The sequence below is a fragment of the Sitodiplosis mosellana genome, unplaced genomic scaffold (assembly GCF_009176505.1).
Source record: "Sitodiplosis mosellana isolate CC-2019 unplaced genomic scaffold, AAFC_SMos_1.0 Smas_scaffold_18, whole genome shotgun sequence".
NCBI classification, from domain to species: domain Eukaryota; kingdom Metazoa; phylum Arthropoda; class Insecta; order Diptera; family Cecidomyiidae; genus Sitodiplosis; species Sitodiplosis mosellana.
In genome coordinates this window covers 189,370-205,809 of record NW_022595260.1, presented here as the reverse complement: position 1 = coordinate 205,809, position 16,440 = coordinate 189,370, and the positions used below count along the sequence as shown (strand labels likewise).

Below are 16,440 nucleotides of genomic sequence, written 5' to 3'. Positions count from 1 at the left end.
CCGATAGGAAGTAAGAGACTTGCCTTTCCGACAGAAATGTAGAGCAGCTCGAGTTCTACAACTTTGTTTTTCGTTATCTCTTATCAGTTTCGCGAAAAATGATAAGCAAAAACTCGCCTTTTTCGCGTAACTGATAAGAGATAACGACTTGATGTCTATGGTAAAGTTGTACTACTCAAGGTGCTCCACAACTTTGCCGAAGATACCAAGTCGTTTTCTTTTATCAGTTTTGCGGAATACGCGAGAAACCGCAGAAAACCGCGAAAAAACGCGTTTTTTTCCTTATCATTTTTAGAGATAACGAGATGGTGTCAAAGGCAAAGTTGTAGTTCTGGTCGAGTACTACAATTATTCCCATTCATTATTTCGTTATCTCTTATCAGTTCCGTGAAAAAATGATAAGGAAAAAAACGCCAACAGTCAATTCCAAATGAAGTCATGACTTTCCGATTATGACTCATTCAATTATGAGTTATATTGTGACTCACCTCATGACTCAATTGTAAAACAGTGATTCACTTTTCCGAACAGGAGTCATAGAGCTACATTGATATGAAAAAATTCGATTTCATGTACTTGCCATGGGAATGTACCGAAAAGTATTCAAAAATATTGACGATACGTGTTCAGCCACTAGACAAGATTTTTGCAATCTGGAAGTGGTATCTGCCAGCACTATTCGAGCACTAATTATAACATATTATGGTTTAACAGCACTGGCGGTGCTGGTGACATGGACCTACCTAAACTTTGTTGCACTGTGATATCGATTTTCATACTTTTTTTTTTCAATTTTTGTCGAATTCCTGCTCGTCACTGGTTGAAGCAGGAAATCTGAGAAGCAAGGAGAAATTATTGGGTATCTAGACCTTTCAATATCAGCCACCAGGTCATCAAAATATTGAAAACTTCATTTGGAATTGACTGTTGGCGTGAAACCTTCGAATATGCAAAAAATCGATTTTCATGGATTTTTCAAAACTTTGGGCAATTACTGCTCGTCACCGGTTAAAGCAGGAATTGTGGGGAGCGGGCAGAAATTAAAGGGCCTCCAGATCTTTTATTATCAGCCCTCAGATTATTAAAATGTTGAAAATTTAGTTTGGAATTAATTTTTGGGGCAAAACCTTCAAATATGCGAAAAATCGATTTTCATGGATTTTTTCGAAACTTTGGGCAATTACTGCTCGTCACCGGTTGCAGCAGAAATTCTGCGGAGCGAGCAGTAATCAGCAGAAATTACGTAGAACACGAAACCGTGCTCGGATTTAAATTTTGGAACCTGGGGCTAGCGTCACGGAGCTGACACTCCGACGTTTTCATAAAAACTTCCCATGAAGACGGTCGCAACACAGCCGAAAATCGCGAAAAACGTTAAATAATTTTTTTTGTATTCTAATATCTATTGACTAGATCGAGAGGAGAGTAAGTTCATCTGACTTTGTTGTGAAAGAGAAGAGTAAGTTTCTTTCGACTCAAAAATGGTTAAAGGCGAGTATGTTCATTTTTGGCGGGTCCTCGCGGTTTTCCACGGTTTCCGCGGAACTGATAAGAGATAACAACTTGGTGTCTTCGGCAAAGTTGTAGCACTCGAGGTCTTCTGTAACATGGCTGAAGTCAGTTATCTCTTATCTCTTATCAGCTCCGCGAAAAGCGCGAAAAATGATAAGAAAAAAAAAGTTCTATTTAAAATTTGCTTTTTTATGTGCGCGATTTGCGCGCAACTGATAAGAGATAAGAGATAGATGTCTTCAGCATTGTTAAAGAAAACCTCAAGTACTACAACTTTGCCGAAGACACCATGTTGTTATCTTTTATCAGTTTCGCGGAAACCTTGAAAAACCGCGGAGGCTAGACGGGATGCCAACATACTTCCTTTTAACGCAGATAGAATCAACAGAAATCATACTCTCCTCTTTCAAAATATATTAGAATTTTTTCACATACTCTCCTCTCGATCTAGTCAATAGATATAGTATTTTGTGTGCAAAATCCATTGGTGTTTTCGGCACATCGAAATCACTTTGGTAAATGAATGAATGAAATCAAACTGAAAAATGCAACATGAACAGAACAATCGAAAAAATATAACAAAGAAGCAATATGCGAAAGAACGTAACATGAAAAATTATTTCGTTAAAACGCAACATGAATTTGCGCCACACTGAAGCGCGTCATAAGAATACAGTAGTAACCGCAGCTCATGTTACATTAATGCCGACTGGAGATTCATGTTGCGTTTTTACGAAATAATTTTTCATCGATTCTTGATATAACAGATCTGTATTCCCATTTTTATGCTCAGCGACACAATTGATGAACTAAATTCCTTTGAAAATCTAAAACGCTTGACAAAACTAAGTTTCTGGTCAATGATGACGCCGAGATCTTTGTGATCCGATACTCGCTTGAATATGAAATCACCGTATTTGTCCTTTGTATCGATAATGTCCTTCTCCTTCGTGGTGATCGTAAGGACGGCACATTTGTCGAGATTTAGGTGCAAATTGTTAACATCGCACCATTCCTTTAGCTTATCGATGGCCCGTTGTAGCACTGCAACATCCGTGCTCGAGTGGATGATTTTGGCAATTTTCACATCGTCGGCAAACAAGGAAATGAACACGTCGTCCATTTCGTCCACTATGTCTTTGATGAATAAAAGGAATAGTGTGGGTCCGAGATGACTTTCCTGTGGTACACCTGATAATACGTTGAATTCGTTCGATTCGCTGTTTCCATACTTAACGAATTGTGTTCTGTTTGACAGGTATGATTCGATCCAATCAAGTAGATTGTCAATCTTGCAGCCTGCAAGTTGCAGGTTGAACGATCGGAGTTTCAGAATCAATCTCTTGTGGTTTACTCTGTCAAACGCTTTACTGAAATTCGCGTAGAGAAGATTTTTCAACATTTTTGTTTTTAAATGTATAGAATTGAGTTGTTTTAGTTTTGCTGGTTTTTAGTTTCAATTCACAATAAAATATACAAACAAAGCAATATGTATTCACTTATTACTTTTCCGCACACGAAGTGTGAAGGAAAGTATAGCGATCGTCGTGAAAATTTTAAATTTTCGTTGTATACACGATAACTTACAAAAGAGTAGAGCGATTTTGCTTAAATTTGGCCAGGAGGTAGCTTACGTAAATATCTTGGATGTATCAGAAGTTGGACCAAATTGAGCCAGTCCATCTGGTACTTCTGCTACATCATAGATTTTCATCCAAGGGTCCCCCCTTGGATTTTTTCGGGAAAAAATTTCTTTTTTCACCACACAAAAATGCATTTTTTGGTTATTTCTTAGTCTTGCTCGCGATTTTTTCGTGGTAAACCGTGTTAAACGATGTTTTACCACGGTGGCCGACCATGATGGTCGGTTTTTAATTACTTTTTTCGCTTCAAAATGCATTTTCTGGCTATTGCTGGCTGTTTTTTATATTTTAGCCGTGTTAAATGGTGTTCTCACCACGATGGACGATTTTGATGTCCTTTTTACTGTTTCGAAAAACCCACGAAAATTCCTTGTATACACGATAACTTTCGAATCTCTTGAGCGATTTTGTTTAAATTTTGCAACGTGGTGTCTTATATAAATATCTTGAATGTATCAGAAGTTGGACCGAATTGGACCAGTCTATCTGGTACTTTTGGTATATCATGGAATTTCACCCAAGGGTCCCCCCTTGGATTTTTCGATTAAAAAAAAAAAAAATTTACTGTTTTTACATAGTATAGTCAATATGGGTATCATATGAAAGGTCTTTGAACGGAGATGAACATGAACACCATCCCGGTCCATCATGGTTATGTTAACACCACTTAACAGCATTTTTTTATATGAATAGTTGACATGGGTGTCATATGAAAGGTTTTAAAATGGGCGTGGACATGGACACTATATCCGTCCATCATGGTGACCATGATGGACTTCATACCATTTCTACATAAGTATAGTCAATATGGGTATCATATGAAAGGTCTTGGAACGAAGATGAACATAAATACCATCCGGGTCCCTCATTGTTATGGTAACATCACTTAACTGCATCTTTTATATGAATAGTTGGCATGGCATGTCTGTCATAGAGTTTTACAATGGAATTGGAAGTGGACATGGACACTATATCTATCTATCATGTTCAAGTTAACACTATTTTTCATCATTCGATGGCCGAGCATGATAATTTTTCGCCCATTTTAACAAACACGACTGACTTTCTCAAATATCCCAAATCCAATGAAACATACAACCATATGATTGAAAAAAAAATTCAAAGCAATACTGATCTCCATAAAAATCCAAACATACTTTAAAATAAGAACAATTGCAACATTCTATCCAAGTGATCTATATTTTACATTCTACCGAAAATGTGCGGAAAAGTTTGTTTCACATGGTAAAACATTTTATTCTTTTTATTGTTTTTCGTGGATCAAATGCAAACAAATGCGCATACATCGAATGAACTTAGACATTGTATTGGTGTTATAACTGTGTGTTTTAATACGATGATTTTGTAATATTCCGGGCTAATAAATATTTGTTTGTTTTTAATTATGAATGGTTATTCATTATTATGGTTCAGCAAGACATGTGTACTTACATGAGTAAATCATTTGTTCCAAACCCAAGGTTCAATTACTTACATTGGGAGCCTCTAAAGTACCCGTCCAATTTTCGATCAACTAACAAAACATTTTTTTGCAATTCATGTCTCTGAGTCGGAGAATAAAGAACTCATACTAAAAGTTTTAGTATAAGGATTTTTCAGGCCTTAGATAATACAATTTAGGACTAAAACCAAAACAAAATAGTTTCAAAATACTTTTTTTATGTAATACTTCTGGCATTTGTATTTCCGATTTTTTACAGTGAATTGACAATAGTATCATATTTAACACAAATTTATTTATTTTTAATGGGGTCAAAAAAGGTAAGCTGAAACTTTTCAGCAGCAGCTTTAATAATTTCTCCACGAAATTTGTCAAATCAGTGAAAACCGAATGACGTAACATTCCTTCGACTCAAATATTTTCAATAATCACAATGAATAATAGAATTCAATGAAGAACATAATAATAAAACTATCCACTTATCTAAAAGTCTCCATAGAGTCTTGAAAATGATAATGATGGTAAACAAAATTGAAATACTAAATATTGGTTTGAAACAATTATTTATCTGATATAACCGAACGAAACACAGACTTAAAATGAAAATTAGTGAAGGAAATGAAGAAATTTAAGACAGAAGTGGCAATCATTATCAAATGAATACTGCTGACAATATAAAATTGGCCCACTTATAGCCATAACGGTACTGTATTACTTATTGGAATTTGTAATTTTTCGTAATAAATTTGTATGTGAAAATATCTGCTATGAGCATAAAACTCAATCTGAAATGGTTTGTTTTCTTTTTCCTTTCAAATTTAAATATAGAATATCTAAGGTTATACAAATATTCAGCGTTATTATAGAAATTACATACTTTTTATTATGAAAAAGATCAGCGTCACTTCTTAAAGTACCAATTTTCTCAACGAAAACATAAAAATGGCACTCAATGCTGCGGCGATTGGCACTGTAACAACCCAAGCATAAATGATATTACGAAATAGTCCCCAGTCGATTGGTTTTGGCGGAAGAAGACCAGCCGCTTTGTCTTCATTTGTGTAAGGCGGTGAACTAGCATAGCCAACAAATATAACTGAACCCACTTTGCAATGAGTTGTCGATATTGGTAAGCCAATTTTACTAGCAAAAAGGACGGTGAGAGCAGAACCGATTTCAATTGTGAAGCCTCTGCAATATTGGCAACGACATGATTATTTGTATTTTATTTTTATATATAAAAAACAAATTTCATATAAAAACCTACGTTGAGGGTGTGATTTTTGTTAGGTCATTGCCAACAGTTTCAATAACACGTCGTCCCCAGACCCAAAGACCAATTGAAATACCAATTCCACCAAATAGAAGAATGATGAATGGTGTTTCCGATTGTTGCATAACGGTGCCTTCCTTGTAAATCATCCATAGAGCTATCAATGGACCAATGGCATTGCACACATCGTTTCCTCCATGCGCAAAACTACCAAATGTGGCGGTCAGAATTTGAAGGAACGAAAAAAGTTTCGATACATCTTCGGGCTCATCTACTTTTGTCATTTCTTCAGGCTTCGAGGATATTAGCGGTACCTTGCTTGAGTTTGGCGAAAGAGTAGTTGCTTCAAGATGTTCAATATTTACAACATTACCTATTCCATTCCTTTCATCTCCCTTATTTTGTACTTCGTTGTTGTTGTTGCTGACGATTCTATCACCAGATAGAATTTTTCCCGAAAAAACAGCTGTGGATATGGGTATAACAATTTCACTGCAGGTCTTCGTTGTTACATTTGAACCGATATCATCGCTATATGTAATTTACAAAAAAATGCTCAAATTAATCTTTCTTGTGTCATGTGTCTTCTCCTAGTCTTACCCTTGCTTCGAGCCCGGTGAAAATTGATGATTTAGTTGATGGTCAAAATAATTTTGAAGTGGCTCAGATTGAATGCCTGCACGCAAATAACCATTCTGTTGGTGTTCGTTATCAATGAAGTTCAAACTGGTAATAGTTAAGTCGGTGTTATCTAAACTGCGATGCTTTCCTAAAAGATTTTCTGCCTTCTCAATAATTTTGGGATCAATCTTGTAGCTTCCGTTGACTAGTGAAGGACTTTTATCGCTGTTTTGTTGTGACTTATCATTAGAATAGAAACATGGACTAAAACCATTTAGATTGTTGAAAGAAGCCAATTCTGTTTGTTCGGTGATTGCAGGTAGTGTATTTGAATCTGATTGAACCAGAGATGTTGGACGTCGGTTCCGTTTTGGACTACCACTTGGTGTTGACTCACTCGAATCATTGATTGTGAATTTTACTCGACCACCATCAGTATTATTTCCAGTAATTTCACGCCGCTGCCATGGGACAAAGAATAACTGGACCATTATTGCAACAACTAAAGCGATAGCAGAGCTAATCGCAATCGCGTATGGCGCTGTAATGTTGTCCATGTAAAGCACTGCAATACATAATATTGATATCTTTATAGTATCGAGTCATACTGAGTATGGGTATGCTTCCTAAATAATTACATTTTGGTCCATCCAGAACAATGCTTATGACGTTGATAAAAGTTGTGAGGCCATAGATGAGAGGTAATGAAAAAAGACCCGCTTTCAGTGGGTTTTTTGATCTCAAAATCATCGTCCTGATACACCAATAGAGACAAACACTCATTATTCCACTCAAAACGGGTGAAATAAACCAAGAACCGACAATTTTTCCTGTGGGAGATTGAAATGGACTAATATGCTTTACAAGGAAGAGACATTAGGCAATATTAGAGCAAACTTGAATGCATTAGTGAATATTTTTCATCCATTGTAATAACGTTGCCAATGCTAACGCTTATTATGGAGGTTTTGTTCTTTGCTTACAAAACAGTCCCCGTAGATCTTCGTCAAGCGTTATACTGCTAATACAATATGTGTTACTGATCATAAAAATGGGAATACAGAAGTGTTTGAACTGAAGCGCAACATGAAATTGGTTTCTTGAAAACGTAACATGAATCGTCGCTTTAATAGAATCGTAACATGAAAAATGTGAATTTGGAATATGATTTTTTGTCTTTTTCGCGAAAATGAAAAGAGATAATTAGTGTGTTCAGCGATGTTTTGGGAATTGACCAATTCTATAACTTTGTTGAAGATAACATTTCTTTATCAGAAAGTGATTTTTGTTCAGTTTTCAGCACATGAACTGTTGCCGCAAAGTTATTATCATAATTACTCAAATTCTCAACGAGGGAGCTACTTATTGACTCTAAAATTGTGAATCGACAACGATTTTTTATCTCTCATCATTTTCACGAAAAACACGAAAAACCACATTCCAAATTCACATTTTTCATGTTAAAAATTTATTGAAGCGACGATTCATGCTATGTTTCCAAGAAATACATCTCATGTTTCGATTCAGTTCAAACACTTCTGTATTCCCATTTTTATTCAACACATATGTATGGTACGACAATATTTACTACCAAATATTATTGGCATAAAAAACATCAAGATACTTCTCCAATGGGACTATACATGTCAACCTTACCCAATGTGAACCATTGTATACCCGCTGTATTGCGTGCGACCAGGGAAAATCCCAATGTTGACCCAACAATGCTATGCGTACCGGAGATGGGTAACTTCAATGTGAAATGTGAAGAATTTTATGAAATTATAACAAAAACTGGTTTTTGTATAGTAATTGGATTTGTATAGTAATGAACAACTTTGTGGCAATTCACAGTCGATGCCGTCCGGCCGGGAACGACGATGAAAAGGCCTTTTATTCTCTGTCTACTTACTGCGAAGTATGTAGCCATTAACAACCAAAGAGCACTGCTCGCCAAAGCAGAAACGAATCCCAACATCAATTCGGTCTCAGAATTAGTGTATAAGTTTATTTCAAGAATGCCTTTCCGCATGGTATCTGATACTTTGTAACCTATAATTGATTATCAACATTTTAAGTTGAACTATAGAATATTTTTTCATTGTTTGAGCTTACCAATTAAAATGGCTCCAGATATTTCGCATACTGTAGCTAACAAACACGCAGATTTAATCGAAAGAACGCCGGAGCCAACGCTTGTGCCAAACGAATTTGCAACATCATTTGCACCAATGCCGAATGCCAAAATGAATGCAATTATGAAACCCAAAATAACTATCCACAAAACATTTGCCGAATATTCTTCTAACATTTTGTATTAATTGTATTAGTTTGAATTGAAAATGAAAACTTTTCCACTTGATCAACAAGTGACGATTGATGAGAAAAAAAATTTAATGAGACAAATAATGATGATAAAGTTCTATATGAATCAATTTTTTAAAAGAAGTAGAAGCAATTATGAAATGAATACGTTATGGCGAAATTAATGAAATGAATAAACAAATAAGCAAGGATTAAATATTGATGAGATTCAATGCATATTTATTAGCATTTTTCTGATGCATGTTGGTAGACTCCATTAGAAACGTAAATTTTTCGGAATGAAAAAATATTTATAGTTTGTACTATGTTCAAAATCAATCAAAGAAAATTTCACCCGCTGACTCGATCAATGCTTTTGATTTTCGAAAAGATAGAAGAAGTAAGTAGCAATATAACTCCAAAATGGGATTGCTTCTCTTCTGACGGATCGGCAAAGATGTTTATGATGCAAATCGTCAGCGTTCTCACTTTACGTATTCTCCTTTCTTTGATTATGTGATCTTATTGGGTGATTAATGTATTATCCGTCACAGGTTATCTTCTGAAAAGGAGGAATTTTCTGTTGAGAATAACTTTTGTAAAAAAAAATCAGATATATATCTGACCTGAGGTGCGGAGAACCCAGATAACAGATTGCTTATTTTCATATCTAAAACAAAAGAAGAAATTTACGTAGTGAAACATTTCTGTAAAAATCCGGTTCAAGTTATAAATAGTTATTTGGTTTAGTCAGACATTGGGTTCCATGGTTTAACAGCGCTTAATCACCATTTATTTATTTTTCATGCAATCGAAACTACAATCTATAAATTTTAAATGGCATGCAATGTTATTGGATTGAATTAAGATATAACACAACATTTCATTCACACTTTGAATGGAGCCGAAGGAAGACGAAAAACAGCATACTCTGATAAGCTTCTGATAAACAGACGCTGTAATTATTGAGATATCTTGGATATCTTGGATATGATTCAGTTGAAGAGAAATTTTTTTAAAAGTTTCATGCAAATGTCATGCAGCAATTTATTATCGATTACGTGATTCCGATCAATCAAAGGAATTGAAAAGGATATTCAGGCATCGAAAAAAAACCATATTAACAATACAAACAAGCAGAGTTAGCTTTCAAAGCAACCGCTTGGGGCCGTCAATTAACATTCAAAAATCGAAGTGCGAAAACAATTTGCCGCATTTGAATGGGCAAGCGGAATAATGAAACGTAATTCTGTTTTCAAATGAAGTGCCTCTGAGAAAATTTTTCAGTAAAAAAGCCCCACAAAAATATTGTCTGATAAAAATTTGTATGAAAATCTTATTCAGACAATATTTTTGTGGGGCTTTTTTACTGAAAATTTTTCTCAGAGGCACTTCATTTAAAAACAGAATTACGTTTCATTATTCCGCTTGCCCATTCATTTGTCCTAAAGCCAAAAAGAATACCGCTGTTCTTAATTGATTCTCATATGCTTGTGACTTTTCAGCTGTTTCTCAATTAAGTGCATGAATTCAATTAATCAACGGATGAATTTCGCATACTGAAATTTTGTGAAAGATACAGGTATCAATTTACTTTGATACAGGCTTTGTTATGCGCTAAATCCATCACGCTGAATAAATTCATGCAATAGATTTATGCGATAAATGTGATGCGCTCGCTTTGCGGTGAACGAAGTCTGTTGCTCTTCAGTTGTTCACGCATGAACGTTCATGCTTTGCAGTGAACGCATCGCTAAGCGGTAGTGAAGAGCAACATACCTCGTTCACCGCAAAGCGAACGCATCACATTTATCGCATAAATCTATCGCATGAATTTATTCAGCGTGATGGATTTAGCGCATAACAAAGCCTGCTTTGATACTGGTCTGTTATGATCAGAGCGTGTTGTGAGCTGATGTCAGCAGCACTAACTCACGTCAGCTGCTGATATCAGCTGCTGACGAGTATGTGTTGCGTTGTTTTAACGCATTTGCAGTATAAGAACAAAATGGTGAGTAAACTTTCCATTGGTATGTTCAATCTCACCAATGGTAAGTTTACTCACCCTTTCGTTTTTATACTGCAAATGTGTTAGAACCACGCAACGCATACTCCTCAGCAGCTGACGTTAGTTAGTGCTGCTGACATCAGCTCATAACACGCCTTGGTTATGATATTCAATTTGAGAAGCTACAGATCCATAGAATTATTTGTACTGATAAAAGCGGCCAATTCTTGGAAATTCATTTTCGTCCTTCACAATCTCTCAATTACATGTTACACCAATCTTTTACAAAAATCTGGTTTCATTTTTTACTGTCACTGTTTGACTGTCGCTTGAATGTTGTAAACAACACACCAAAAAAAAATTTGACAGTCCAATCCTGAAATCTGTTCTTTATAAAGATGATATTTCTGGCATGTGGGTGCTAATGGACTGATATCTAATGCCGATTTATTTGGAAGTAAATGTAAACAAAAGGTATTAAACGGCAAATGTTCATTTATGAGCATTCTGTAATGCGATATTTTTTTCTGATAAAAAAACATTCTGCAATATTCTCCTTCATATACATTTTTTGTGCTGATGAAAGATATGAAATTTTTCATATTGACCTTGTGATGTTTTGGCATTGTTACACTGGGCCTTACACTAGGATTGTTACACTAGGCCTTACTTACATTTTGGTAATGTTATCACAAATGGATAGATTTCTTTCTACAATTATAGTTTCACAATGAAAAAGTTAATAAATTACATCTACAAATACTCATACAAAGGCCAAAACAAAACAAGCTTAACAAAAAAAATATATCTAACTTTAAATGTGTTTCTAAAACAAATCGTGACGGAATCAAATTTTATTTGCATGTCCAAAAGGATAAATGTTTGGCAACAAAATGTCTGACCTTGACTAAAAATACAAAAAATGCGATGTTTAACAAAACACAAAACAAATATTTTGGTTGCCTTATTATCTCCTTTTACTAATTTATTGTTCTCTTTTTTCCGGTTCTTGAGTCAGTTTGGAAATTTCCATAACTTTTTCTTGGTATAACCGGATAGTTATGTACAATTGTACATTTTAATACAAATAAACAAAAATCAATATATTGAAGTTGAAATCCAAATGGAAATGTTTATTTCAAAGGATTCATTAATTCAAAAATTGAAGAGAACACGAGCAGACATTCGATTTAGGATATAATAGTGTAAATAACGTAAAATGACGTATTTCAATACGTAAGACAGTTCTGAACAAAGGTTGGTTGCAGATAAATTTATTTATATAAATTTCAAATATCAAATAAATTTATCCGATATTTTTCATGCGTTGTGTTGTTCTGACGGATTTGCAGTACATAAACGAGACATCGGCTGTTGTATTGACAGCCAGCTATTCATCGCAGGAATGAGATTTTTGTTTTGTTCATTTACCAATATTTGTGAACAATTCTGCCACTGTGTCACTAAATAGCATATATAGTCCATAGAACAACACAACGCATGAAAAATATCGGATAAATTTATTTGATATTTGAAATTTATATAAATAAATTTATGTGCAACCAACCTCTGGTTCTGAATGAAGATGATGCGATCTATAAATCGGCTCCAAGAAAAAAATTCAAATAACATCGTAATCATTTGGCATTTTTGTGTATACAAACAATTCACATTTTTTCTTTCCAAATTAGAATGACCCATGATAAAATGGTTATTTTTAAGAATGGAAAAAATTCATTTGTATATATTTTGATACAGTGAGACTAGGCAAAATTCAATCAAATTGTGTATTATTGTTAGAAAAATGAGTGTCGCATTTGTGTTGGATTAAAATGAATGCGCAATTGGATTTATGTGCAAAATCCATTAAGTGTTGTTTTATAACAGAAATATTTTGTTATAAAGTTTGCTTTTTCTCAAACATGCATCACAACATGATGTAAGCGTCATTATTGATCGATATTTCACTGCCTCACTGTTCATAGCCGAATTTCACATTTCGCGATGGGACAGATGTACTATACGCTTTGTGGAATTCAGAGTGCTATACACTAGACACGTGGAAAATGTGTGTTCCAAAGCACGGCATGAATAAAGCAACAACAATTTCCGCGTTGGGGTCTCACCCTATTGAATACATATTATATTTTTGAATGTATACACAATAACATAATTTCACTAAAGTATTGATGTTTTATCTGTTGAGCAAAATAAACACCAGGCGATTTCAAATCTATTTTGAATTTATATACACTATCATCATTGAATTATGCATTTTTTTCCTTCAGATAATGAATAAAATTTGTATGGATACATACTTGAAATTGTTTGATGAAATTTATATTGTGTTGCTAACTGAATTTAATCAGCAAATCTTTTTAGGCAGAGAACAACCTTTTCCTTATTTAAAAATGATGGAAAGAGAGAAAAAAATTCGGAAAACTTTGACAGCTTAGCTGTACAGACTTGAATGAAATAAGACGACTGGTAAATCGTGGTTTGTGGTGTGCTCTGCAACTGAACTCACCGTTCACATGTGTCGGGATACTAGCGATGTTTTAATTATTCACTATCCATCTCTTTCCGTTTTTCCACTCACACACGACCGAAAGTTCATGGAGAATGATTCGAATTGCGACTGCGCGCAATTTAGTTTTATGTACGTACGACATACATACGCACATACGCACATACGAATATATGTATGTATACGTGTGAGTGCTGAAAGCCGTTATTTTCAATACAGTTCAATAATTTGATAGTGATTTTATTTTGGTTTGATTTATAGGAGCTTCTTATTCGAAATTACATATACGATACCCATGTTCAATGAAACGTTATATTTCAAACAAGAAGAAAACCTATGCGGATGTGGCTCAATTTTCTACAAGAAATAAATTTCATTGTCATCATAACTTGTCATCATTGAACGAATCCATCATCAATCATTCGCGTGAGATATTTCAGCAATATCCTCTGTCCACTATTTGACAGATAGTATGATATATAATATGATATAATATGAAGAATTTATTCATTTTTCTTTCATTTTCATTACTCAAATTGACAAAAAATAGTTTAGAGCCACATTGGATAAAGTGACTGCGCTTACGGGAGTGAGTAAAGAAGCAATAGACCGCTGATGCGTAAGCAACTGTACAATGAATTTAAATATTTACTAAATTACATAGTAATGATAAAATTTATCATAGAAAGCTGGCAATTAAAAAAGATAACAGTACAATATAAATAGTAAAATAAAATAAGGTTTTCAAAAGAAAGTTCAATTTCTACATATCAATGAAAAATAACTTTAAAGTAGGAAAAAAGCCGCTGTTTTGGCTAAATTTGTCATACAATGAATACACAACTATCGTGACGTTATTGAACGCACCCATTGTGACACGGCTTTTCGAATGACACAAAATAAACACTCTTGTCAAATAGTCCGTACCATATCAACATTTATTATTTGATTTTTTTTTGTCATTTTTTCCATTAAATTATTGGATAAAATAAATTTTCAAAGAGATGAGTGGATTATATGGAACAACGTTAAGTGTTGAATCAATCAAAGTTATTGCGGAAAGTATTGGATTGAATGCACTGCCCGACGATGCAGCAAAGGAACTCGCCGATGATGTATCGTACAAACTAAAACAAATCGTTCAAGATAGTGCAAAATTTATGCATCATGCGAAGCGACAAAAACTCTTAATATCGGATATTGATCATTCGCTTAAAACTCGTAACATTGAACCACAATATGGTTTTGTTTCACACGATTTCATTCCTTTTCGATTTGCTTCGGGTGGAGGTCGTGAGCTGCACTTCATTGAAGAGAAGGAATTGGATTTGAATGACGTGATTCAAGCACAACCCCCAAAAGTGCCTCTGGAAGTATCGCTGAGAGCGCATTGGCTTTGTGTGGATGGTATTCAGCCAACAATACCTGAGAATCCTCCACCTTTATCGAGAGGTATTTCATCTTTCAATTCGTTCAAAAAAAAAGCTTCCGAATATTCACCACTTATTTACTAATTGAATATACCTTTTATTTCTTTATATATAGATAATCAAGCACAGGATTCTGTAAATCCCGTAAAGAAACTTGATTCGAATGTCAAGAAGGATGTGGCTGGCAAACCGACCACCGGCAAACTACAAAAGTTCAAAAATGCTGAAACTGTCCACGTTAAACAATTGGCAACGCACGAATTGTCGGTGGAACAACAATTGTACTACAAGGAAATCACAGAAGCATGCGTTGGCTCAGATGAACCTCGCCGAATAGAGGCTTTACAATCATTATCATGTGATCCAGGTAAATACATATCATTAAAATGGCAACAGAATAGATACTAAGTGCTTTGTTTCGTTTTTTTTCGAATTTCAGGTCTATATGAATGTCTCCCGAGAATGTGCACCTTCATTGCCGAAGGTGTGAAAGTAAATGTGGTGCAAAATAACTTGGCCCTTTTAATATATCTCATGCGAATGGTTAAGGCCCTTTTGGATAATCCATCACTTTATTTGGAGAAATATTTACACGAATTGATTCCATCGGTTGCGTCTTGCATCGTTTCTCGGACTTTATGTTTGAGACCCGAAGTAGACAATCATTGGGCACTAAGAGATTTCGCTTCACGACTAATGGCCACCATATCAAAGAATTTTAATAGTAAGTTTATAAAGAATATGCCCATGTAAAATGCTAATTAAATTGATATTTGCCTACAGCGTCAACGAATAATTTGCAAACACGTATCACCCGACTGTTCAGCAATGCCTTGCAAAATGATAAGACGCAGTTACCATCGCTATACGGAGCTATTGCCGGTTTGTCTGAGCTCGGAAGTGAAGTAATCAAAGTGATTATTGTGCCTCGCTTGAAATTTATTTCTGATCGAATTGAGCCCCATCTAATTGGAACGGGCGCTAGTAATAATGACAAATTAACGGCCGGCCACATTAGAGCTATGCTACAAAAATTGTGTGCACCAGTTTTAAAGACAATCAGAAACCCACCAGACGTTTTGGACGAGTACAAGTAAGATTTGCACAAAGATTTTTTAGCGTAAATAAAATAACCTATATGATCTTTTGTATGTTCAAGACGAGATTACGGCTTCCTTGGAATCCCACTTCAACAAGCTGTTTTCAAGGTAAAAAGTGCAACTGGAATTGATCGTGATTATATATATCCATTAATATGAATTTCCGATTTGATTCTCTACGAATTTCAAGGCACGCAATGCACCTCCACCGCCACCAACATCGTCTTCGTCAACCGACCGAAGCTATACAACGGGCATTGCTCAAAGCACAGCTGGAACTACAGTTATCAATCCGATCACCGCAACACCAGCTGTTTCTCAACGTCAACAGATAACTCCGCGCATCACGTAAGATTCCTGCAATTAACAGAGTGTGAAAAAAGTGTTTGTTCCTATTAGTTCTTAACGTATATAAGAAAAAAGGCAAATCTGTACGTAAGAAAACGCACTTTTTCCCATACTCTGTTTAATTAATATTTAGTGAATTATCGAAGCTGCTCATGTATGATTTGGATATCAACGCATGATTTGGATTAACGGATAAATCATATGTGTCGTTG

The 16,440-nt window shown here is 35.0% G+C and overlaps 2 protein-coding genes across 5 annotated transcripts; one reads left to right on the top strand and one right to left on the bottom strand.

Annotated features, from left to right (window-relative positions):
- Positions 1-4,892: 4,892 nt before the first annotated feature.
- LOC129568343 (sodium-dependent phosphate transporter 1) lies at positions 4,893-13,678 on the bottom strand. 4 transcript variants are annotated; one of them, XM_055446047.1, is made up of 9 exons: positions 13,351-13,678; positions 9,442-9,485; positions 8,627-9,377; positions 8,424-8,563; positions 8,168-8,261; positions 7,150-7,341; positions 6,491-7,076; positions 5,885-6,421; positions 4,893-5,808 (listed from the first exon to the last, which is right to left on the bottom strand). In XM_055446047.1, exons 3-9 carry the CDS (start codon positions 8,820-8,822, stop codon positions 5,526-5,528), a joined length of 2,028 nt encoding a protein of 675 aa, XP_055302022.1. In that variant the 5' UTR covers positions 8,823-9,377; positions 9,442-9,485; positions 13,351-13,678; the 3' UTR covers positions 4,893-5,525. The 4 variants fall into 4 exon arrangements, with proteins under 4 accessions (XP_055302022.1, XP_055302021.1, XP_055302023.1 ...); XM_055446046.1 differs by having other exon boundaries at positions 13,142-13,663; XM_055446048.1 differs by having other exon boundaries at positions 8,627-9,374; positions 13,351-13,659.
- A 227-nt stretch (positions 13,679-13,905) lies between these two features.
- On the top strand, positions 13,906-16,380 carry LOC129568344 (transcription initiation factor TFIID subunit 6). Its single transcript, XM_055446050.1, has 6 exons — positions 13,906-14,802; positions 14,896-15,147; positions 15,220-15,504; positions 15,564-15,873; positions 15,940-15,988; positions 16,071-16,380. Exons 1-6 carry the CDS (start codon positions 14,355-14,357, stop codon positions 16,230-16,232), a joined length of 1,506 nt encoding a protein of 501 aa, XP_055302025.1. The 5' UTR covers positions 13,906-14,354; the 3' UTR covers positions 16,233-16,380.
- The last annotated feature ends 60 nt before the right edge of the window (positions 16,381-16,440 follow it).

Excerpts from the sequence above, each read along its gene's own strand:
- LOC129568344 (XM_055446050.1), top strand. The coding sequence starts at position 14,355 with ATGAGTGGATTATATGGAACAACGTTAAGTGTTGAATCAATCAAAGTT. Across the intron at positions 15,148-15,219 it reads ATCATTATCATGTGATCCAG|GTCTATATGAATGTCTCCCG; the intron begins GTAAATACATAT and ends TTCGAATTTCAG. Across the intron at positions 15,874-15,939 it reads GACGTTTTGGACGAGTACAA|ACGAGATTACGGCTTCCTTG; the intron begins GTAAGATTTGCA and ends TGTATGTTCAAG.
- LOC129568343 (XM_055446047.1), bottom strand. The coding sequence starts at position 8,822 with ATGTTAGAAGAATATTCGGCAAATGTTTTGTGGATAGTTATTTTGGGT. Across the intron at positions 8,564-8,626 it reads ATCTGGAGCCATTTTAATTG|GTTACAAAGTATCAGATACC; the intron begins GTAAGCTCAAAC and ends AATCAATTATAG. Across the intron at positions 7,077-7,149 it reads TGTTCTGGATGGACCAAAAT|TGCTTTACATGGACAACATT; the intron begins GTAATTATTTAG and ends TATGTATTGCAG.